This window comes from Engraulis encrasicolus, chromosome 14, assembly GCF_034702125.1.
Source record: "Engraulis encrasicolus isolate BLACKSEA-1 chromosome 14, IST_EnEncr_1.0, whole genome shotgun sequence".
Lineage (NCBI taxonomy): Eukaryota > Metazoa > Chordata > Actinopteri > Clupeiformes > Engraulidae > Engraulis > Engraulis encrasicolus.
The window spans coordinates 14169418-14193699 of record NC_085870.1 but is presented as its reverse complement, the minus strand read 5'-3'; the positions used below and the strand labels follow the sequence as shown (position 1 = coordinate 14193699).

General features: G+C 46.1%; 2 protein-coding genes and 1 non-coding gene across 3 annotated transcripts in view; all 3 read left to right on the top strand.

The window, feature by feature from the left end:
• The window catches only part of LOC134463112 (G-protein coupled receptor 22-like), a 24044-nt gene extending 8857 nt beyond the window's left edge, over positions 1 to 15187 (top strand). Inside the window, exons 2-4 of the mRNA XM_063216355.1 lie at positions 12597 to 12934; positions 13320 to 14168; positions 14220 to 15187. Coding sequence (XP_063072425.1) covers positions 12758 to 12934; positions 13320 to 14168; positions 14220 to 14921 — 1728 coding nt within the window. The 5' untranslated portion in view covers positions 12597 to 12757 and the 3' untranslated portion in view covers positions 14922 to 15187. The remainder of the gene's footprint in view (positions 1 to 12596; positions 12935 to 13319; positions 14169 to 14219) is intronic.
• Positions 1 to 24282, top strand: part of LOC134462123 (sodium- and chloride-dependent GABA transporter 2-like) — a 325830-nt gene that overhangs the window by 297255 nt on the left and 4293 nt on the right. The gene's annotated exons all lie outside the window — the stretch shown is intronic.
• trnaf-gaa (transfer RNA phenylalanine (anticodon GAA)) lies at positions 20056 to 20128 on the top strand. The gene has a single exon. It is a non-coding gene; the product is annotated as a tRNA-Phe (tRNA).

The window sequence follows — 24282 nt, the reverse complement described above, 5'->3', positions numbered from 1 at the left end:
ATTCTTTAATTGTCCGATTCTTTTTTTTCCCCATTCCAGTCGGACTGCTCTGCACCGGAATGATAAAGCTCCCAAATGCACAATTTGGTGTCACAGTAGGTGTTTACGTCGTCGCCACATTGGTGTTGTGGACGTCTGGTCTATAAATTAACTTGGTGCCATGACGACATGATGAGTTGTGCAAAGTGTGGAAGCCATGTGTGAATGGCTCATATCCATCTAGCAAACAATGGCGATGAACAAAACCAGGGCTTTCTTTCTCTTTTTCAGCAACGTTTTGTCTTGTGTTGCTTTTGTAGCCAGTTGTGTTTTCCAGATTGATTCAATAATTCACTCAAAATGAACAGTGCGAAAAATCTATTAGAAAATCTGTCACATGAACCATGACTATTGAAATAAAAAAGTATATGTGCATGGTATGTTTTATTTGCTGTTGTGGCTGTACATTTGACAGAGACATAGTGCTATCTAATTCACACAGCAACATTATATTTTTTGTTGAAGAATTTGAAGCCCATTTTCAGTGTAACTAGTTAGACATCTCATGGCTTTAACTCATAACCAACCTACTATATGTGGAGGGGTTCATTTCCCCCCCCTTTTTGCATGGTGGATGTCTGCAGGGGAGACATTTGTCGGTTTGCTTTACACCACTTGTACAGTTCATGTCGGGCCGATGTTATTTTCGGCCATGAAAAATGGCATCACTTAAAATAAAGTCCAGAAAGTAAGTAGTGTGTGAGTAAGGTTAATGACTTGTGGGACTGTAGGCAGCTTGGCTCCTTAGCCTTTAAGAACTCTAGCACCACTGCTGCTGAAATCAGTCCAAGCAAGTCAGGAGAAACAGCTGTTCCGTGAGTCAGCGTCTTGTGTGGTGTCTCGTAACCGCATCACAAAAGGTCCACATCCAGGCCTCATATACAGATATTTTTAACTGGACAAAAAAAAACGGAGCAGCACAGATGCAATTATTTTCTTCTTTAATCATCACATAGGGACTAACGTTTCGATGGGTGAACCATCTTCATTAGAGTCCAATTGACTCTATTTTAATCTATTTTTATTTTTAGATGGTGTTTACACTAGCCTGGTCTTAGCCTGGTCCTGACCATCCCATAATACTACCATTTCATTTCGTATTCATGGTCTGGAGGTTGTTTAATCTGACACGATTGCAAGAAGCGGGAAGGACATTTTCGGAAAATCAGGATAAGTTGTTGAACAAACATGTCTGACATCTATCTTTGACGATGTAGGGCCGTTTAACAGACATATCTGACAGAACATCCTACCATAGGATAAAATTACAACGTTGGACCCAGACCACCAGCCAAATCCTGCCGCTCAACATTGCTCCACAGAATACAGGTACCAGACGTAGTGCGGAGCCAAGTCTCTTGGCGGAAGTACGTAGGATGATGCGCGAGGCTAGCTTGGTCTTGCCATCCGTAAGCTCCTGTAAATTTACATTTGACTCCATTGTGTCTGGGCTTGGTGTTCTGGGAGGAGATTATTCTTGTTGCCAGACAATAGACCAATCAGCACCAGGGGGAGGGATGACAGAGGGTGGCAAATGACACATTGGACACGAGCAGATCACATGTTGCCAACAAATGTTAGTGATTGGGTAAAATCAGACGCACATTTCAAACTCCAACAGAGTTCACTCACCCCACCAGTAACCGTCTCTCAATTTAGTCATTCCAGACCTTCTGTTCGAATTAAATTAGTACAAGGGTATGGGAAGACCAGGCTACTCTTAAGACATGCATACAAAAAAGGTAGTTTGAAATGTTGTTACACACGTACATTTAAACCTTCATCAACCAAGGCCAGTGTTTAATTTGTTGTGTTCTCTTTCTCTTACAGCTAAGTTATTATTTAAAAATACAAACCTAAAAGCATGTGTGATAATTAACCAAAAATAGCTTCTTTTGTATTAATCAGCATTGTTTAGAGAAGAATCACGCCAAATGTGCCTCATTGTCATTGAGGAATGCAGTGTCTGATGTCAGACACTGAAACAAAGCAAGATGATTTTCCTGACAATGTTGGTGAGAAACCCAACATACGCCATTACCTTGTCATTAATTTGACATTCAGATGTTGCAAATGCCATGAATAATTAAATTCTACAAAAACACCCACAGACAAGATGAATGAGAAAAACAAATCTCCAGGAAACTGATGAAACTTTAAGCAGGGACCTACAATTAACATTGTGTGGTGTTAAACTGGTACACAGATGTAACGCTACACTTTATGAGAAACGGATGCTCACATAGCCTCCGATCTGTGTCCGTCTACCAGCTCTGAGCACCCCTGTTGCGTTCCGTCAGCTCACTCCAGGAGCACTGCCGTGCCCCAACCTTTTTTTTGTAGAGACGATAATAAGCCACTAAATGCTATGATTGATTGCCTCATAGCATTAGATAGGGAGGCGCGGCGATTGGCCCGTGGTTTAGTCATCTCTCCGCTCGCCCGGTGGTCGGAAGTGATTAAAGCAGATTACCTGCGGGCCCCAGGACTCCCCGTCGCACTGGCCTGCCGGCAGGGGACTTAATTAGGATGTGTGAGCGAACGTGAGCGCACCTGGGTTTCGCTGCCGCGTGGCTCGCCGCTGCACAGGGCTTTATCAACAGCCACTCGCTATCCTATCCTGCAAAACCTGTGTGTGTGTGCGTGTGTGTGTGTGTGTGTGTGTTTGTGTGTCTGTGTGTGTGTGTGTGTGTGTGTGTGTGTCTGTCTGTCTGTGTGTCTGTGTGTTTGTGAATGTGCGTGACAGGGGGATAGAAACAGAAAGACAGAGGAAGAGAGAGAAAGAGTGAGATAGCGTGATACAGATAGAGAGTGAAAGAGACAGGGACAAAGCAACAGAGACAGAGAAACAGAGAAAGAGCAAGAAGAAGAGAAGAGAGAGAGAGAGAGAGAGGGAGGGAAGGAGAGAGAGATGGAGAGAGATAAAGAAATGCAAATGCAGGTGGTGGGGGACGCCGCACGGCATGAGCTATTTATTATTGCATGTCGTGTGTTGGGCTGTAAGGATGTCCTTGGATGTCTGTGCAGCTCTTCGGCAAGTGGACTTGAGGATCGTGTCTGTCCTCTCGCGCCTGCTTCAGCTTGCAGCAGCAGCAGCAGCAGCAGCAGCAGCAGAGATTGGCTCATTGTCGAGTGGGGTTATCGAGCTGTGCTGGTGGGGAGAAGTGACAGGGGCGTGTGCGTTCAGCGCTTGGCTGAGCACCACCGCCTTGGTCTCACTGCAGGGCCAGCCCCGGGCTGGCCCGGACAAAAGCGGGCTGACGGTGATCTCATCAAAAGGGGGCTAGGTGCTAAAGATGGCCGCCGGGCCAGGTTGTGGGGCTAAGGGCCGCTTTCCCTGGCCCGTCGAATTCGATGGGCCAGCAAGCACCGCTGAGGCTCGGAGGCGGGGTCAACCTCGGGCGATATAGCCCACGTGCGATATAGCCTACCAGACCTTCGGCGATAATAGCGCAAAAGCTAAATAAGCCGACATAAATGTCATGTGTGAGTATTTGTGAGACACTTTGTCTTGGTGTCCAGTGGAAAGCATGCCAAATCACGATAATGGCACAAGAGTTGGCGGCTAAAAGCAGAAAAAAGCCGACATGACTTAGCTATGACATCCCAAGTTTAAGTGTGTGGTGCCCATGATGCCCTGATAACAACAAAAAAGTTATGTTGGCTAAATAACTTTAAAAACACAAACAGAAGTGCCAAAGTTGCATCTTATGAAATTATGCCATAAGAAAGCCAAACACCCCAAACTAATAATTTGCCCAGAATTTAGCGATAAGTCCCCCTGTGCTTTCACGCCATGGTGAATCTAAGCTAAAGAGTCCTAATCTAAAAGATATATAGGTCTAAATATATAAATAACCAGCGATCTCCTTCTCCTACAGACATGTGTTAGGGCTTGTTCGAAAGCTGAGATTCTTAGCTTTTTACAGTTTTTTACGGAACGTTTTTATGTTCTTTCATTCAAAAGTTATTAAACTGTAAGCGGCCGCTGTTGCAAGTGAAAAAATAGCGCTTTCCAATTATTTTTTTTATCTCGTCATTTTTTTCCTAACAGCCAGCGATCTCCTTAACCTAGACCTACAGACATGTGTTAGGGCTTGTTCGAAAGCTGAGATTCTTAGCTTTTTACAGTTTTTTACGGAACGTTTTTATGTTCTTTCAATCCACAGTTATTTAACCTTAAGCGGCCGCTACTTCAAGTAAACAATGGCGTTATTCTCCAGCCGGATAGAGAGGAAATCTGTTTTGTCGCTGTGTTCTTTGTTCCCTCGAATTAAACCGACGGTCTAAATAGGCTACATTTGTACGTCCCCAACACAAGACCAGTTCTTTCTAAGTTAGCTCTTTTCATGGAAAAACTTGTTTTTCATGCGTCTTTGTCTTCTTAACATGCGCTGCGTCCCATACAGCTTCTGAATCGACAACTTTGCCATGTAGGCTAATAAAACTGTTCTTGAAAGGCAAGCCATTTTCTTTGCAGTTCTTGTCGTCTTTGTCCGTAGGCTACGAGCCAAACGGCGACCTGCTCCAGCAGAGTTTGCTCAATTTTCTTCTCCTTCTTTGTCGTTGTTCTGTTGTTGTCCTTCTGTGATTTGGGGCGAAAGTGGGCTGTGCGACTGACGTTTCACAAACAAGGCGTGTACCTGAATGTGCCTGGGGTCGGCTATGAGTCCGATCAGGCAAAAAATGGCCCGGGGCCGGCAGCTCCGAGCCGGCCACTCTCCTGAGCCCCGGGCGGCCCCGGGCCGCTGAAGCGCGGTAATGAGACCAAGGCTTCAGGGGTCAAGTGAAGGTCACACTGCATTGCACGTAAAAGACACGGACCACTGTACCGCATACTTCTGCATACTTCTGCGTAGCCTATACTTCAGATATATTTGGTTCAATTTGGTTCATAAAAGCAGATGATACTTCAAGCAGCAATATGAACGTATAAACATGCACTCTAATCTTAAGCCATTTTATGTATTTTTGGACCGTGGAACTATTTTGCTGTTATGATCTTAGGGCCTTATAATGGTATATTGCAGTCTTGTTTAACTTCGGGATGGAGTTCAATGGGGTATTTAAAGCCTATTTTTTTTAAACAATGTGTAAATATTTGTGAATGTCATCCAGTAATCTGCGTCATTTTAATTGGCACAATTAGCTACAGTGCGTAAGATAAGTTGTGGAATCTAATTTTCTCTAATTCATTGTAAAACCAAATAACACAGCAAACAGCATCACAAAATTATTATTTTCGACATCTTGAACACACAACTGCCCTATGGGGAATCACATTTTGAACACATTACGTCCATTTCAATATCTAATCTCCTCTTCTCCCTTGTGGTTGCGGCCTCATGATGACGTTACAAGATGTCACTTAAGATGTCCTTGAAAGAATTCACAATTCATGTCATTTTCTCCTTTGCAATCGGGATGTTGAATGGAAAAAAGACCCCCAAAAGTTGTTGCGCCGCCTAGGCTGACAGCGGGGAAACTGCGTCAGTGAAGCAGGAGGCCACAAGCACAAGTGGAGGACATGAGTTTGGATAAGGGAATGCACCTATAGATCCCACACAAGGAGTGTACAGCACAATATAGCAGCCAACTCCCCTTCTGCCCGGGGATGCTGAGTCATGTTTTTGGTGGCTGACTGTGTCCGATGGCTGTGTGTGGATGATTTGTGTGCCAAGTACACGGTGTAGTGACAAGCCCTGGTAGGTTACCTGTTGGCCCTCTGACAGCCGCTCTGGCAAAGAGAGATGGATGTCATGGAGGGCCTGGGTAGCCGGCTGTGGGGACAGGCTGGGTGAACACATCGAATCATTCTCTTCTCCACCAACGCTCCCCTCCCCTCCCCTCCCCTCCCCCACATTCAGGCAGGTGTTTACCTGTAGTGCATGTCCCTACCCTCTGTTGGCCCTCTCAAAAGAGTACACACACACATGCACACACACACACACACACACACACACACACACACACACACACACACACACACACACACACACACACACACACACACACACACACACACACATGCAGATACACAGACACACACACACACACACACACACATGCAGATACACACACACACAAACACACACACACACAGAATACACACAACCCTGCCCTCTGTTGTCCCTCTCCACGCACATGTACACACAAACACACACACGCACACACACACACGCACACACACGCACACACACGCACACAGTACACGACATGCACGCAACCTATCAATCTTGGCCCAAACCCAAATCTGCACCTGCCTTGTTATGAGATTGTTGAGCACTCATCAATAATAGATGTCCACACGGCACTGCTGTCTGCGGCGGGTGGTAACTCTGGAGTCGGCTTTTTATCGGGGATCACAAACTGTGTCGCCGCACCAACTCCTTGCCATTGTCGCAGCTTTCCTATATTAAGTTATTTATACACTTATTTATTTATTTGGCTTGCTCTGCTCTGCTCTGCTTTGCTTGCCTCTGCTCTGCTGCCGCGGCGCCCTGGCTCATCCCGGCCGACGCGGCGTGCCGGCAGAGTGATGATCAGGCAGTCTGCTCACGAACAGTGCCAGCTGGAAAGCCGCTACGGTGAGCCGAGCACAAGACTGCAGCACTTAAGGCAGCAGCCCCTTAACCCGTCCCTGTCTCTCGCTCTCTCTTTCTCTTTCTCTCTCCCTCTTTCTCCCTCTCTCCCTCTCTCTCTCTCTCTCTCTCTCTCACTCTCTCTCTGTCTCGCATTCTCTCTCTCTTTCTCCCTCTCTCTCTCTCCCTCCCTCTCTCTCTCTCGCTCTCTCTCATTCTCTCTCTCATTCTCTCTCTCTTTCTCCCTCTCTCTCTCCCTCTTTCTCTCTCTCCCTCTCTCCACCCCACGCCATCCTTATGCTCCAACACCCCATTCCACCCCTCCACACCCCCTCCCCAACTCTCCTCTCTTACACCTCCCCCATCTCTCTCCTCATAACCCCCATTCTCTTCTCTTCTCTCCTTCCATCCCCTCCCGTCTTGGCCCCTATTCAGCTCTCATCTCCATCCTTAACTCCCATTTACTGCCTCGCTCTCGCTGTTTCAAAGTCAGTGAAGGCAATTCAGACCCTCACAAAAAAACACATCTAATGACAAACTGCATGCATTCATGTTTGTCGTTGTCCCATAGAAATGTTATTGACATGAAAAAAAAAGATATTTGGTATTTGAGTGAAAAAAAACGCCTCCTAGTCCTAGCTCAAAGTAAAACTTGGGCACTCGTCCAGCAATTTGCTCCTTTTTAGTTTTTCGCTGTGATGACATTCCGAAGTACAGCATGCGCAGGCACCACCACTCACACTCACAAGCAGCTGGCCCCTGATCACCGCAGACTGCAGCCCGTGGGTTGCTATGGCAACAACAACAGCAGAGAACGGGGGTTCGTTGATATGGAGAGGAGGGAAAAAAAGAGAGAAGAAAGAAACTATAGTTGATATCACGAGAGCGCCAGAACTAGTTAAGGATATGGGCTTTATCACGTGCAGGCCCATGTGACCTTTTGTAAGCTTAATTTGAAGTCTGGGTTTCCATTGAAAACATCAGACTTTGTCTATAGTCTCAAAATGTATTTTATTGTGAAAGCACAGCCTATATTTTTAAGCAACATGCTTTGCTTTCCTACGGTTTCATTTCAGTATTACTCAATTTATTCTGAAGTTACACAGATTCATTTCAGTATTACTCTGTTTAATCTAAAAGTAACAGAACCTACCATCATGTGCTTTGTGCCTGTATCTCTAGACTTCAATCAATAGTCCACAACACTGCCATTACTGTTTGTCTGATTAACTAAAACAGATGGGGCTTCACACCTTCCTGATAGAAACTCTCAATCTAGTGCCCCTTCACATCGGCCCAGTATTGGCAGACTTACTCATTCACTTCAATGCCAGTGGAAATACTGTCATTTGTCTCTGGTTGTCTGCTGTAAGGCCATGTCAAAATGTGCGTCATCATGTTAAGGATGAAAAAAAAAACATCTGTACAGATTGGTGCATCTCTTTGCTTTTTTTGGTACCCAGTTGGTACAACTATGATGAATCGTTCTTCCCATTCATTCTTACAATTTTTTGTCCTGAATGGAGCCTCTACTGAACCTCAGAATTTGAGTCAAATTAATGCCTCGCCCCACATCAAAGATATCGTGGCCCAGCTCAGGCACGTTTAATTCACTCTCTCTTATCCACAGCCCTCTCTTGCCGCTAATGAATGGAGTCATTGACATGGTGACCTTAAGAATATTTGCAGACACGGCAGGCCCTCCAAGCTCGCAGCGGTCAAGAGCGGTCATTTTACTCCCCGAGTAATGGCTGACTCCCAAAGAAATGTGGGTTGTTGTACGGTAGGGAAGTGATGAATAAGAGTAGTCCTTTTGCAGAGTATGACCCAGGGAAGGCGACAGGAGGGGGATAAAGGGGTCCCGGGCCCAGTGGGAGAGGGGGCCCAGAATTGGATCCTCATTACATTGTATGTATTGAGTTTGGGGCCCTTTCAGATGTGTTTGTCCCAGGCCCAGCCAAAGCTGTCAGCAGCCCTGGATTGGCCGGTGAAGATGCTGACAGGGGACTTCTTTAGAATAGGCTCTAAATCTGCATGTCTTATCGTCCCCGCACCACACCGCGCCGCACCGCGCCGCACCGCTCTGCTCTGCTCTTTGCTTGTCACTCTGCTCAGGGTAACCTTCCAAAGGCTAAAAAGGAGCCCATTGTTCTGTCCAGGTTTTTTTGTGTGTTTGCATGTGTATGCAGGAGCATCTGTTTGGGTAAGGGAGTGTGTGTGTGTGTGTGTGTGTGTGTATGTGTGTATGTGTGTATGTGTGTGAGAGAGTGTGTGAGTGTGTGTGTGTGTGTGTGTGAGTGTGTGTGTGACAGAGAGAGAGAGAGGGGTGTACATGTGTTTTTTTGCATTTTTGTAGGTGCGTATTTCTGTATGCGCGTAGGCATTCATATCCGCATGTATCTGTAAGTGAAACACGGAGAGATTCTCCATGTGTGCATGTGTGTGCGACTGCGTGTGTGTGTGTGGAATGGCTGCCATATGCAAATCAGACAGAAGGAGAGAGTGAGGCAGAGAGAGAGCGAGAGAGAGGCAGAGAGGGTGAGAGATGCAGAGACTGTGTGTGCCGACGTCCGGGCGATGCGTGCGATTGTGCGTGTGTGCGCGCGTGTACGTGTGTGCGCGCGTGCGTGCATGCGTGCGTATGATGGGGCATTTTTGCAGCAACAACATGTTGAGGATCATAATGGGTGACAGTGCAGCTCAGGATCTCCTGTCTCCCAGGGACATGCACCCGGCCTCCACAGAGGAGAACAGCTGCTGCCCAGTATGCCACAGACCTGACAGCTCTGATGGCTGTCATCAGACTAGCAAGGGACACGGCACGGAGAGAGGCTGGCTGATGGCAGCACTGCACTGGGACCGAAAAAAAATGGCCGGGCATTTTTGGCATAGACAGGCACCAGCCCCTCAACACCTCCTCCCATACTATAACGATAATATACAGAATATTACGTATGCACCAATGGGCCACCCTTGTTTAAATTTGGGACGGTGGCTGGGAAAAAAATGAAACAAAAAAGATGCAAACAACAAAAGCATCTACCCCTGAGGACTGTTCGCCCACCTGAGCAATGCCCTGTATGCCAGATTACGGATCTGGCAGAGCCGGCAGAAGGCAGGAGGAGAGGAGAGAGGAGAGGAGAAAGGAGCACGCAGAGCCATCACAGACTGCATGGGCCGTTATCCTATTACCAGCAATTTATCGACCGCGGTCCTAGACACCTGCACTGTTTCAATTAGGGAGAAATGTGTGGCTCCAAGGCCTCTCCAGCAATATGATCGCCGTCATGAAGTTTAACAGCACGGCTGGGACCTGATTTGAATTATAAATATTTAGCCGGAAGACCGTGCACACAATATGAAGTATAACAGCACTGTTATGACCTGATGGACATGGAAATGAGCTATATAGCAATAATCTGGCACAAGCCATCTTTTTTACTTCTGTAAACAATGTCTATTGTGCATGGTCCCTGCTGAACTAAACTAAAAATGAACCTGATGTGTACATTGTAAATGCTTAACTGAGAGATTGCAGACTCATTGTGCACACACGAAGTATAATAGCAGCACTGTTATGGGGTGATGTGTAGATGGTAAATGTTAAGCTGAAAGATGGCAGACACAGTATAATAAATGTAGGCCTATGTACTGTAAGGGTACTGCTAGAACATGATCAAGATTTGCCTTTAAAACTGTATAGGTGCAACACAGTACAATCATACTGATGACATATGGTAAGATGACTGTAGAAGTAGAAACATCTTTTATTCAATCAATTAAGACTTTTGCCAGCAGTGCACAAGTCCTTCCCCCTTTTCTCCTTAAGTATTTTTTTAAATTTTGACACCTGCTGAAATTGCTCTCTAGCGTGCACGCTCTCCAGTACACATACAGTGTACTGAGGAAGTATGCCAGCCAGCACTGCGCATGAGTGAAATTGTAGGGTAGAATGAGACTGAGATCCAGTGAGATTGTTGACACAGTACAGATGGTATTGTCTGGAAACGGGAGCAGCTGTATGGTTTTTATATTGTGTAATGTAAATAATGTATGGCATGTGTGACAATGTTGAAGTTTTGTGTTTTGTACCCGCATACAAAGAATCAAAACCAGACCACCAGTAGTATGGGATCTACTGCATTTTCAGAAACCATTACAGGCATGAGTAAACATTTCAATGAAATTAAATTATTTAAATGAAGTCACGTATGAACCAATAATACATTAAGTGTGTATCTGACCAGGCTGGCAAGACAGACAAGAAAGACAGCAAATCATTTTTAGCTGAACGTATACTGACATACTACTGTATGCAGTAAATCATTTGTTGTCTCTGTCTATTTAAACTGAATGTTAGATTCGATTAAAATCGGCCATTATGGTCTATTCTAAAGGTTGGTTGTGGCCAGTAGACTACGTCAAACTCAGGAAACAGAAAAATACGGAAGTGAACCTGAATCTGAACCTGTTGAACCTATAGTGACACACACGGTGAGGAATGTAATGTGTGGTGAGGAATATAATGTGCCTATACATCCCCTGTCTAGACAGGCACAGACTAATGCATACACCTATCAAGGTAAACATACAGAATAGAGCCTACAGCCTTTTGTATAGTCTGTAATAGGAATATGTGTACAACATACAGTATACCTGGAAATATACTGTATATGGCAAACTCTGAAAGAACATGTTTTTTTTTCCACTGGACGTATACTGACACATGTTGTGCTTATGAGGAATGTAATATATCTGTTCATCTCCTGTCCAGGCATCCACAGATTAAAGCAGATATCAACCAAGACTAAACCTTCACTGACATATGTATACACTACATTGAGAGATCTCATGGGCAGTCATGGGTGAGCGGTTAGGGCATCAGACTTGCATCCCAGAGGTTGCCGGTTCGACTCCCGACCCGACAGGTTGGTGGGGGGAGTAATCAACCAGTGCTCTCCCCCATCCTCCTCCATGACTGAGGTACCCTGAGCATGGTACCGTCCCACCGCACTGCTCCCCATGGGGCGCCACTGAGGGCTGCCCCCTTGCACGGGTGAGGCATAAATGCAATTTCGTTGTGTGCAGTGTGCAGAGTTCACTTGTGTGCTTTGGAGTGCTGTGTCACAATGACAATGGGAGTTGCAGTTTCCCAATGGGCTTTCACACTTTCACATCTCATACCTCTATTCTACATTCTCTTCCTATTTAATCAAAAATTAGATTCAACTGAAATCTAGATTTTGATTGTGATCAATAACTACTAAAGTTTGCGTACAGAACACTAAATAAACATTTTTTGTACACTTGTACTGACACAGTCCGTGAGGAATCTGAGGTGTGTGTCCATCCCTGGTGTAGACAGGGTCAGCGTATTGCATCCATATACCGTACAGTATGTGTGTCATCATGATATCCTATTCCCTGTGCTCCTTGGGCGTGGCTCAGAGCTGTCCATCACTGTCCAGCATTTTTTTCAATGCTTATACTGGTATTTTTTTTTGGATATACAGGAATTTGATGTCTCTGCACATTCTCTGCCTATTAAAATGACATTTAGATGTAACCAATGTGGTCAGCTCTGGAGTATCATGCACTAACTGAGCCAACTACATCCCCAGTCTAGGCAGGGACAATGCAATGCATTCATCTGGAATTTGATGTCTCTGCACATTTTGATGTTTTTGTACACACTCTGTGTTAATTTGAAATTGAAAAATTGAAAATTAAATTGAAAATTTAATTAAATCGGAATTTGTGCTAAAAATATGGTCATTGTGGTCACTTCTTAAGTTTGCATGTAAAGTAACTACGGCAAACTCAAAAAACTCATTTTTTTCTTACTGAACCTGTAGTGACACATATATGACACAGTGAGGAATGTGAAGTGTGTGTCCATCCCTGGTGTAGACAGGGCCAGCGTATTGCATCCATCTATGTGTGTCCTCATGATATCCTATTCCCTGTGGTCCTCAGGCGTGGCTCAGCGCTGTCCATCAGTCTTCTGGCCGTCATTAGAATGGACATCCGGCTGCAGCGGGCCCGCTGGACCCGTGACCGCACCGTGAGGTAGAGCGTTGCCGCCTCCGCCGCCGCCACTGCCACCGCAGCTACCACATCACCGCCAGAGGGTTGCCATGGACACCGAGAGCTACACCACCCTGCGCCTGGAGACCAGCGATGGCGCGGGCGGAGCGGGTGGCGCAGGGGGGGGCACGGTGGCCAGCATGGCTGGCATCCTGGAGGGCACCCACGCCGGCGGAAGCTCTGCCCCTCCTGAAGAGTGGCACATGCCTTACCCAATCAGCTTCCAGGTAGGGATGTGCAAAGAAATCGTCATGGCAATGACAATATATCACAAATACTGCTACTTTTCACAATACACTCCATCGATTCAAAAAATGATTCTTAAGAAATTAAAATGATGTAAGAAAAACTTGATTGTTTGAACCTTTGTTTGAATGGTTCACGAGGATCCTCCAAAACAAACACAACCTGTAGTCCTGTTGGTTTTCATTCAGTTGGGACGAGATAGTACACATCAACTGGTAATTAAGCTCTATTTTTACACTTCAGCTAGCTGAAGTATGTTGAGTATTGCAATATATCGCAATACATGTGATATTGTATTGTGGCATGTAAATCTTGATGTGTATCTTATTGTAAACTCTTTGTCAACCCCCCACCCCCAACTTCCAGGTGTCGCTGACCAGCTTCCTGATGCTGGAGTTGGTGCTGGGCTTCAGCAGCAACCTGACGGTGCTGGTGCTCTACTGCTCGCAGTCCAACCTGGTGGACTCGGTCAGCAACCTGGTGACGGTCAACCTGCACGTGCTGGACATCGCCGTGTGCGTGCTGTGCCTGCCGCTGACGGTGGTGGTGGTGCTGCTGCCGCCGGGCCGCGACCTGGCGCTGGTCTGCTGCTTCCACGAGGCCTGCGTCACCTTCGCCAGCATCTCCACGGCCATCAACGTGCTGGTCATCAGCATGGACCGCTACGACATCTCGGTGCGGCCGGCCAACCGGCTGCTGACGCCGCGCTACGCCGCGCTGCTGCTGGCCGCCGTCTGGGCCGTGTCGCTGGCCGTCTTCTTCATCCCCTTCATCGAGGTGGACTTCTTCTCCTCGTCATCCTCGTTGTTATCAGAGGGGCTGGGGGAGAACGGCGTTGGCGGGGTGACGCAAGCTAGTGTTAGCACCCAGTCCCCGTCGTCGCCCCTGTCTCTGTCGCCCTCCTCCTTTTCCTCCTCGTCCTCGTCCTCCTCCTCGTCCTCGTCCCCGTACCCGTCCCTGTCCCCATCCCCGGCCTCGGCACCAGCGTGGCGCAACCGGACGTTGCTGTGCGTGGGCGGCCAGGGCTACCACATGGGCCTGGGCATGTACACCCACCTGCTGCTGCAGGTGCCCATCTTCTTCGCCACCGTGGTGGTGATGCTGTTCACGTACTCGCGCATCCTGCGCGCACTCAACATCAAGATCGGCTCGCACATGCGCAAGGGCCACCAGCGCGGAGGTGCGAGCGGGGGCGGGGGCAGGCGCCATCGCAGCGTGGTGGGAGTGTTGGGCTGCCGGGGCCGGCGAATTCGCCGCAAGAACAAGCAGCGCAGGGCCGAGCAGGAGGAGCTGGAAGGGGCGGTGGTGATCGGGGGGGACTCGTCGTCCAAGCACCTCAGCCACCCTCCGCTCATCTCATCTCCAACCCCCACCACCCCCACCCCCGCCACCTCCCCTCCGGCCGTCTCCACTGTGCCCCTGATGGGTGCGGAGAGCACGGCAGCCAGCGCGGCAGTCAGCACGGCAGCGTCCCCGGTCGCCCCGGTGGCTGCCACGGCCGCGTCCTCCCTGGGCGTGCAGGCCTCGGTGTCGGCCATCATCGCGCTGCGGCGCGCCGTGCGGCGCCACCGGGACCGGCGCGAGCGTCAGCGGCGCGTCTTCCGCATGTCGCTGCTCATCATCTCCACGTTCCTGGGCTGCTGGGCGCCCATCTCGGTGGCCAACGTGCTGATCCTGTGCCTGGGCCCCAGCGACACGCTGGTCTCGCTGCGCCTCTGCTTCCTGGCCATGGCCTACGGCACCACCATCTCGCACCCGCTGCTGTACGCCTTCACGCGCCAGAAGCTGCGCCGCGTGCTCAGGGCCAAGGTCAAGAAGCGCGTGGTGTCGCTGCTGCAGGTGGACCCCTCCCCCGGCGGCACCGTCATCCACAACTCCTGGGTGGAGCCGCCGCGCAAGGGGGGGCGCAAGGGACGTGTGGAGGGCAGCGACGGCACCACGGACCGGTGCCTGAGCGAACCGCTATGAGCGAACGAACGAACGACGGGCGGACTGACCAGCCTACGGGATCAGTGTCTGCAGCACAGTGCGATGGACCGGTGCCTGATGGAAGTGGTATGAGCGGCCAGCTGACCATCTGACCAGCCTACAGGCTCAGTTCCTGCAGTACAACACAGACTGGTGCCTGACGGAAACACTCTGAATGACTGACAGACCAAATGAACAAACTACAGAGCTACGGGCTCAGTTTCTGCAGTACAACAATCAAGGGGTCCATGACATGGGCGCCAGCGCTTGGGTTCTAACCACAGAATAAACCACATAAAGCTCTTATTCACTCACTACTGATGGCTGGATAAAAAAATGTCTTGAAGTGGAATTTAAAAACCCAATAAGCTATCTCTACTGGAACGCCCTGGGAAAATGTATTGTCAACCCAGGAATTCATGTTCTGTAACACATATTTGAGTAGTGTTTAGCAGACACAATGTTGTCAAGTGAATATTTTGTAGTGGTGAGAATTTTAGATAAATATACTGTATTGATTTTCAATAATAACAACACTAGATAGCAATATGCTGCTCAATAAGGGCAGTATCTAGTTAACTGTCTGCCTCTTTGGTGTATTTATGAATGTAAATCTTTGAAACACTTGTTGGAAACAGTGCTAGTAGACGTAAATAATGGTTTGGATATTTATTTTTCTCTTTTATTTGTCTATTTGAGTTGTACAGTATGAATGATTTTCTGTGGAAAAAATGTGAATGTGTTTGGATTTGGCCAGCCTATTCCTTCGCCGCCAAATCTGCCCTACAAAGCAAAAAGGCAGTAACTGCATTGCTGTTTAAAATGACTAACTATAACTTTAATGCCATATATATCAAAGTCTGAAGATAAATAAAATGATTGATTTGGAAAAAGGGTGGTAATATAAAGTAACAAAACTGTCACATATCAGTAATATCCCAAAAACCACTTATACTGGATTGCAGCATCATTTTAAAGTCAACTGATTCAGTGTTGAGCTCTGCTCAGTTACTGCCTTTTTGCTTTGTAGGGCAGAAATGGAGGGGGTGTCAACCCCAAACAGTGGCGTCCTCATCAGTGTAACAAGTCCATGTGTTAGCCAGACTACTAGAGAAAATGATTGACACAAGAGCACCATCTCAGTGTCCTTAGCAATTGCTTGTGGGAAAAGTTTTACATTTGGACCACCCGCCCACAGTAATAGAGGAACACATCACAACCAATTTCACCCGCGGACGAAGCTCTCCTGTAAGTCTTTGTCTTTTGATGTGTGTCTGGCGTCTATACACCTTTTAATACTGACTCATACCCTCTATCACACTGTATTACAAAAATACTGTGTTATTTACACACACTGATATTTAAAGGACTTTCCACCTATAGTCTATGTTTACACAAGTGGTGTGGTCGAGACCGCCAGAGAGCATGGCGTCAAGACCTAATTTAGCTGTTCAAAATGAAGGTCTGTATTAGCGTTGGATAGAGGAATTAGAGCATGCACACACGCCCTGCACACGCACACACACACAGGCAGCTGAGGACACAGACAAAAAAATACATATTAGTTCATGCAAAAACTACAATATCACACAAAGCACCAGTATGCTTTGCCCTGTCAAAAAAATGACACATGCCTTAATTCTGCTCAGAGGGTTTCTAAGGTGCTGAATGTGTTCTATCAAAACAAGAGAGCAAGTATGTACAGCTGTTTTGGCGTTGTATTGTACGTTCTAGACGATGTGTGACTGTATGTGCTGTACGTAGGTCTCTCTTTCTCTGCTCGTCAGTTTACGTCACTGTTGTGTCTGGGGCACTGAGTATGTCCCCCGCAGTTTAAATTGTGAGTTATTGTGATGGTAAAGTGAGCATTATGTGTGTGAATTATGTGTTTATTTTGTTTATTTTATGTGATTTTGAATGATAATTTCTAGCAAAGACAAAGGGAGGAGTGTGTGACTCTTAAAAGGCTTTAAGTGGCTCTGCCTACTGCACCCAATGAATGAATTACAACTGATCTGGTTAATTGGATGTTGTCTGTGTGTGTGTGTGTGTGTGTGTGCGTGTGTGTGTGCGTGCGCGTGTGTGTGCACGTGTGTGTGTGCACGTGTGTGTGTGACTGCACCACAACGTGCATGGCTTTTTCTAAAAGCAATGTCGGATGTGATGTGCGTGAGAAGTAGATTCAGGGTCAAGTATAAACACTAATTATTACTGTACAGTATGTACTAAAGCTGTCTTTTTCAGACCTTCACTGAAGAAACCATTTGTAATATTTTGAGTGCATATACCACGTGCAATATTGTCTTACCTCACTAATAACAGTGCACTCACGTTCTTAGTATGTCATACAGTATGTACATTCAGTAGAATACAAAACAAAAAGACATGTGTATGGTGATTAAAAATAGTTTAGCTTTACACACGTCACAAAATGGGTGACAAACAATAATTATAGTTGTTGATAAAGGCACTGCTCACATTTCAGTGAGCATCACTTATTTATTTGATATCTCCCAATGTGATGAATGTGTCGTTTTTTTTTATTTATTTTTTTTATTGCTCCTGTGTATAATATATATGGGTACAATTGGGATATAATGTGACGGTGTTCTTAGACCTACTGGCAGTAGAAGAGCAAAAGAAGCAAATCAAGTTAGAGAGACAGTAGGTAATGTAGAAAGCTGATGACGTCAGAATTTGTTTCTGCCATCCAATGACACCATTTGAATCTTGTGAGAATCCCTCGGTAAGTTTTCTTTGAAGCGGTGTACATAAGGGTGTCCTGTAGCCGACATAAGAATGACATGACACATATCATGAACATTAATGACCCATTATTAGTGTTTATGACTGCTGTCATAACACACCATTCAGGTTTTGGAATGTCCCCCTGGCATTGTTTGGGTGTCATGGTGGCATGTGTCATGTCATTCTTATATGACGCTTACATGACAGCCTAACGTAGACCCCTTCAAAATAAGTCATGCCAATCCCTCTAGTCTAAGGCAATAGTAGTTCAGCTGTCTGGATGGCTGTATATACATTCTTGAGATGGTTTTGAGTCTGTGGCAGACAAGATGATGTTGTCTGTGAAGGGTACTACAGGGAGAGATATTTTTCAGTGTAAAGCACCTATTTGAAATGCAGTATACGTATGTTGTCTGATGGATTCAATGACACCCACATTTCTTTGTGTTGAAATAAATGCACCTCAAAAGGCCCATGTATACTACTACTGCACGCACTCACATGATGTTGCAGTTGTTAGGATAAGTATCTCCATTGTGCTGTCTCTTCTTGTATGTAAAAGAAAATCTGTTTCAATAAACCTGACAGGTATCATCGTTTTGTGCGCTCTTTGCAATTTTGTGGCTTTTGTCGCCATGGGGAGCACCGCTTGAGCCGAACAAAGGCGATGTGCCCGGCGTGAGTAAGGAGGGAGATTGCAGGCCGACTATCTGCTGAAATGGCTCTTAGTTTGCGGGCTGTACAGAGCACACAGCGAGAGAGCGCTCACTCTCGCTGAGAAGCCACGCTCTCCTGCTGTGTGGGCTGTAGCTGCAGGGGAAAGGGAGAATGAGGAGATACAACAGGCCACACCATACACATAGGCCTACTTTACACACACACACACACACACACACACACACACACACACACACACACACACACACACACACACACACACACACACACATCCATCCTTTAATCTCTGTAATACATACAGTCTCTCTCTCTCTCTCTCTCTCTCTCTCTCTCTCTCTCTCTCTCTCTCTCTCTCTCTCTCTCTACACCCACTCACAAATCACATGATAATTCTGAAGCCCCCACATTACATCTCTCAGCATCTCAGCTGTGACTTTTCACAACAGGTCTTAACAGATGTTTCTCACCATTATGGAAAAGGGATCTGACTTCTCAGACCATAAAAAACCTACATAGGCATATTAGGCATAGGCCTCTACAGTATGAAAACTTGAAAATAACTCAATAATAATTTATCTCCACACTAAATGGCCGTGTTGAAAATGTCACTGTACATGGATAATGTTTCACAGGCATACCTTCCGAATCCAATCAGATACACAGCTTTCCCTGAATGAGGTGTGGAGGAAGGGGACTCACTAGTTCTAGTTTCACGCCGTGTCGGCCGGGTGGGCGGGATTTGAGTTGTGCATGCATACTCGTGCACGTGAACTGAGGTCGGTGGCAACGTGCACGCTAGTTGGATTTAGTATTTTGTCCACATATGCAACCTTACTTTAATTCTCAACCATAATGGAGGAAGGGTGCCCTCTGTCCTAAGTGCATATGACAAAACATTTTGACCAACTTTTCAACCCATACTTCTACCACCAGTGCTTCTACGCTCCTTCACCCACGCTGACCTACGTGTGGTAAGTCGCATGGCCTTGTGTTTCTAACTGCCCAGTAAACAAAGCAAACTTCTTCAGACTGAGTGAAAGCTCTGGGACTTCTCAAAAACCTTTTGAATGTAATTTAAAATTGTCATAGGGCCGACTAACAACGGCCATAGGTAGGTGAAAATGGCATATTGTTGGCCTACTCTGTTGTGTAGCGATAGGGGTTAGCCCATTAGCCAGTAGGCTAGTACCCACGTTTTTGGATTTGGTCGGTCCAAGGTGAATTATAATTTAAATTTCCAAGCGGGCCGTAGTGTTAACAGCCGAATCATTTGGTGTGTAAAACATGAACTTGTCTGCCCCTGTTAAATCAAATGGTGTCACAAGTTGACATTTCTTTTTGAATTTGCCGTGCCTGAATGCCAAAGATTTGCTGAGAGCGCCATTCTATCCAGCCTGTGGCTAAAACCAACAACAGCGTGATGAACCCCTTTGTTGTTTTTATTTTATGTTAAACACTTTAATTTCAATTCCTATCACAGCGACCCTCTACAGTGGATGTAGACATTGGATAGATACAAGTTACAAGCGTATGCCTGTTTTTTTGTTTTGTTTAAATTCTGCAACCCATGGTGTCACACACACAAGCACGTGCTTGTCGTGGCTGTGAAGTGTTTGTACGCCCTCTAGTGTCCTCTGTGAAAATTGGAAATATGAGACGTTGCCTGGTAGGGTAGGTTGAAATGCATTGTGGGATTGCCAAGTGGTACGCCGAAATAGCTCAGTTGGGAGAGCGTTAGACTGAAGATCTAAAGGTCCCTGGTTCGATCCCGGGTTTCGGCAGGATGGATGGGAATTTCCCTTTTAGTCAAACGAAAAAAGTGTCCTTTTCATAAAGGGTATCGCGAAAGGCAACGGCCCTAGGCAATTTAACCAGACATTTTAAACTTGCATTAGCCAGTAGCCTACACGAACGAAGGTGAACTATGGACCTGATCTTAACTAGCGTTGGTTAAATGCACGTAGACTAACCTCGCACTGTGTCTCAGATGGTGCACTTCGGGCACTATATTTCAGTGCGTAATTTATGTCATACGCACTGAAATAATATGCCATACGCACCTCAGTATTCAAGTGTACAAGTGCACCATTTGAGTTCCAGCATACGCTTCAGCTTGCATGAAGATGTGCCCAACCGGAAGATGGTTCACAAAATGTTAACCTTAACATTCTGCGTTGTCTAAAACCGTCCTAAAGTCATCAGATGGGCAGCAGTCCGTAGCCTATATAATAATAACAACAGGGAAAGGCGTTCCACTAGGTGGCGATGTTCTATTGCAAATGAGCAGAGCAGTTAGATAAGGCAGTGTTTGTCAACCTTTTTTTAGGTGAGGCACCCTTTCAATTAATGAAAAATTTCAAGGCACCCCAAACCAACAAGCCGTAACATGGCATCGCATCAGATAACACACAAACTTAGAAAAGTAACACATTTGGAGACGCCACACGACCTATGTTCGAAGTTGAAGCTGACTGGGGCAACCTATATTTACTTTATTGTGCTTAAATGGCAGATGAGAGATCCCACTGACTAGCATTAACTGATCAATTTAGACAAATATGTATTATATATTACATTATTTATTTATCAGCCACGTTTCTGCGGCACCCCTGAGGGGGGCCCGCGGCACCCCAGGGTGCCCCGGCACCCCTGTTGAGAAACACTGAGATAAGGGAATGAGGTATTCATCCTTAGACCCAGGCCTGTGTTCTCTATCTGCCTTTATTCCCAGGCCCCAAGTTTTGTTTTTGTCTGTTGATGCTTTATGCTCCACACGTTTGGCAACTGTGCAATAGTCTTGTGATGTTATGCCCTGTCTTAAATGTGTCTTGCTCAGGGATGCAAAATGAATTTCAGTGAAAGCTGCCAATAATGTCCTATCGTAACATAAGCCTCAACCTCAAACCTGGCTACTTTTGATTATTGTCTATTCAGTTTACTCGCTTCACAACAAGTGAATCAGAAACCCTTTGGCAGCATGTGGCTTCCTCCAGGTTGGTCAGTCGGTCGTGAGCCAGCCTCATTCTCCGGCCAACACCAGCTTGTCAGTGCTATGTGCCAGTGAGGTGGCAGCACTGTTCACTTCACTGTGAAAGTTCTGCAAGCACAGGAAACAAAAGGTAGCAGGGGCATTTGCGTCACATCTATTGAAACTGGTGGAACTGGAAAACACACACACACACACACACACACACACACACACACACACACACACACACACACACACACACACACACACACACACTTTCCTCCTTCACCTCATCATTAATCAGCAAGTGCACACCGGCAGCGAATGAATGGAGCTATTTTGCAGAGAGGCCTTTGAATCGGAGGCAGCGAGGTGGGAGGCCAACGGGTCGTTGCCGAGTGTTCTTGCTGACCAGCAGAACTCTGTAATCAGTGGAGTCCAGTTTGAGGCCGATGAACTGCAGGATAAATGATAAGAGACAGATTCAGAATACACAGCTAAAGTGTAGCTTATAGGGGATTGACCCTTTTTTTGTAGTAGATATCATGTGGTACAAGCACAGCTAGTGGCACAGCTGTATTAACTAAATAAAAGGATTCATAACAGATTTTGATTTTAACCCTCGGGCAATGACACCTCTGACATGCATTGACCTTCCTTTGTTGTAACTCTTTTACAGTCTCCTCTGTCCAAGTACACTGTTCCACAGTCTCCTTTTTCCAGCTTTGTATTTAGGTGCTCGGCTCTCAGCTGTGTGAAAACTGGTCCCCTGAGTGTGTGAAAATGATGTGGTATGCAGACCATAACAGCTGAGTGGGCAGCTGAGCCTAGCAGCTGTGTTTGAATGCAAAGTCATGTTGTATTGCTGTGTCCCTCCCTCATATCAGTTCTGCTGTTGTAATTGCTGCAGCGAGTGCATATTGCATTACAGCCAGAGTTCTATAGAGCAATTTTGTAGAGAACAAGTAACTTAAGCATAGGGACACTCAATGAACACACTCAGCACAGCAGTCATAAGGGCTGGTTGCTATGGTTGTGCACTTGCTTATATTTGTTGATGTGCCATGCCCATATCTTGGGTAAGGACAGTGGGGCAAGTTGGCCTTTAAAGGATCTTTTGATTGCTTTGTTTTCTAGTAGGCCTACAGGCCGTGGCTCTAACTGCGTGGCTCTGGACTGCTGCGCGGGCGACCCGTGTTCGATTCCCGGCCTGGGTCATTTCCCAATTCTTCCCCGTCTCTCTCCCATCTCGTTTCCTGTCATCTCACATATATATAAAAATAGAAAAGCAAAAATTGGCAGCCGAGTCGCACTGTGTAGAGCTGTATGCCTACCAGAAAACCGGCAGTGGAAAGGAGCCATATGACTGTCATGCTGGTTAGGTCTGTACAGTGCTCTACAGACTGCAAAATGCGGGTCAAAATCTGGGATTAAGTCACAGGTCTAATTCAACATTTATTTACAAATGCAGTGAAATTGTGCATACAGTACACATGCTTAATACACAAAGCTAGGCAAGTAACACAACTACTCATGCCCATCATATAAACTTATACTATTGTATACTTCTATATGCTAGTATATGTGCTGTTACACTGGTCTGGACTCACTCATAATTCTTGTGATGCACAAAATTTCGCCTTCAAGTCATATTTTCTCTAATATTGGTGGTGTATGTGGGCCAACTGTAAGACACATTTGAAATGATCGTGCGGGCGAAATAAAATGGCTCCGCAGGCCAAATGGAGCCATTGAGGCCAGTGAGTTTGACATTCCTGTCGTAAAGTGAACAATAAAAGCTTATTCCTTAATCTTTTATGCATGGTCATCAAAAAAACACTGAACCACTTGTGAAATTATAAGATTATATCTCCCCAGTCATTAAAGACCATCATAATTAACAAAAAACATGCCAATTAAGGGTCATTAGGTTCTCTAGTTATATTACGGTTTTTGACCATGCACACAATGGTATGACAACCATGGCAATTTGAAAGCCAATTACTCATGAAAAGAGGTTTCGGTATACTTTCTGCACATTCTCACATACAATACATACTTTTTAAATCATGATTCAATGCTAGAAAATGTGTTGAATGTGTTCTCCGTTCCTTTTGTTTGCCTGCTCAAACTGACACACACACAAATTACCTGTGAAGGTGAGCTGTGCGGGACGCCATTTGTGTCAGTGACCTTATATTGTGAATACTGTGTGTATTGTATAGCAACAATCAGGGCTATAAATGAACTTTTTCATCATTAGCCAACTGGGCAAGTAGATGTTAATCCTACTAGCCAAATACTGTATACAAGTTATTACATTCACTACCAGTCAAAGTGGCTAGTAAGTTCACCCCCCCCCCCCCTACCAGCCAAATTGGTGCGTGTTAATTTAGAGCTCTGATAACAATACTGTAAAACACTTTATTTCTGTGAGCAGCCTCAATGCAAACCATCCCTCCAGTGGAACCTTGTAATAGTCTTTGAAAAGACTTAACTACCATCTCACTGCACTACTACAATTCACAGAGTCTCAAGTAATACATTACGGCTTCGACCAGCCATTGCCATTCTGATAACAGCAAATGCATAATAGTTGCTATGTGTTAAAGGTTTTAATGAGCCATTCAGTGGCCTGGTGACCACTGCAAGTTTGTGTGTGTACAGTGCGTAGTTGCATGTTAAAGGGGGTGGGGCTCGTTGGACTTGGGGGATGTGGCGAACACGTTCGGCTGAACTGCCCCAGGACTTGATTCAATTTCACTAATCGAATCACATATTCAGGTGGAGAAAGCCCCGGAGTGCCAGACGTCAGCCAATTCGGTTTGCTCCAACGAGGCCCAGCTCTCATTCAGAATGCACACAGCACACAGCAACCCTCACTGGCACATACTAGCTAGCGTCTGGCATGACCCTCGGCCTTGCGTAACGCTGACTTCAACAGTCAAAACACATTTTGTCCTTTTT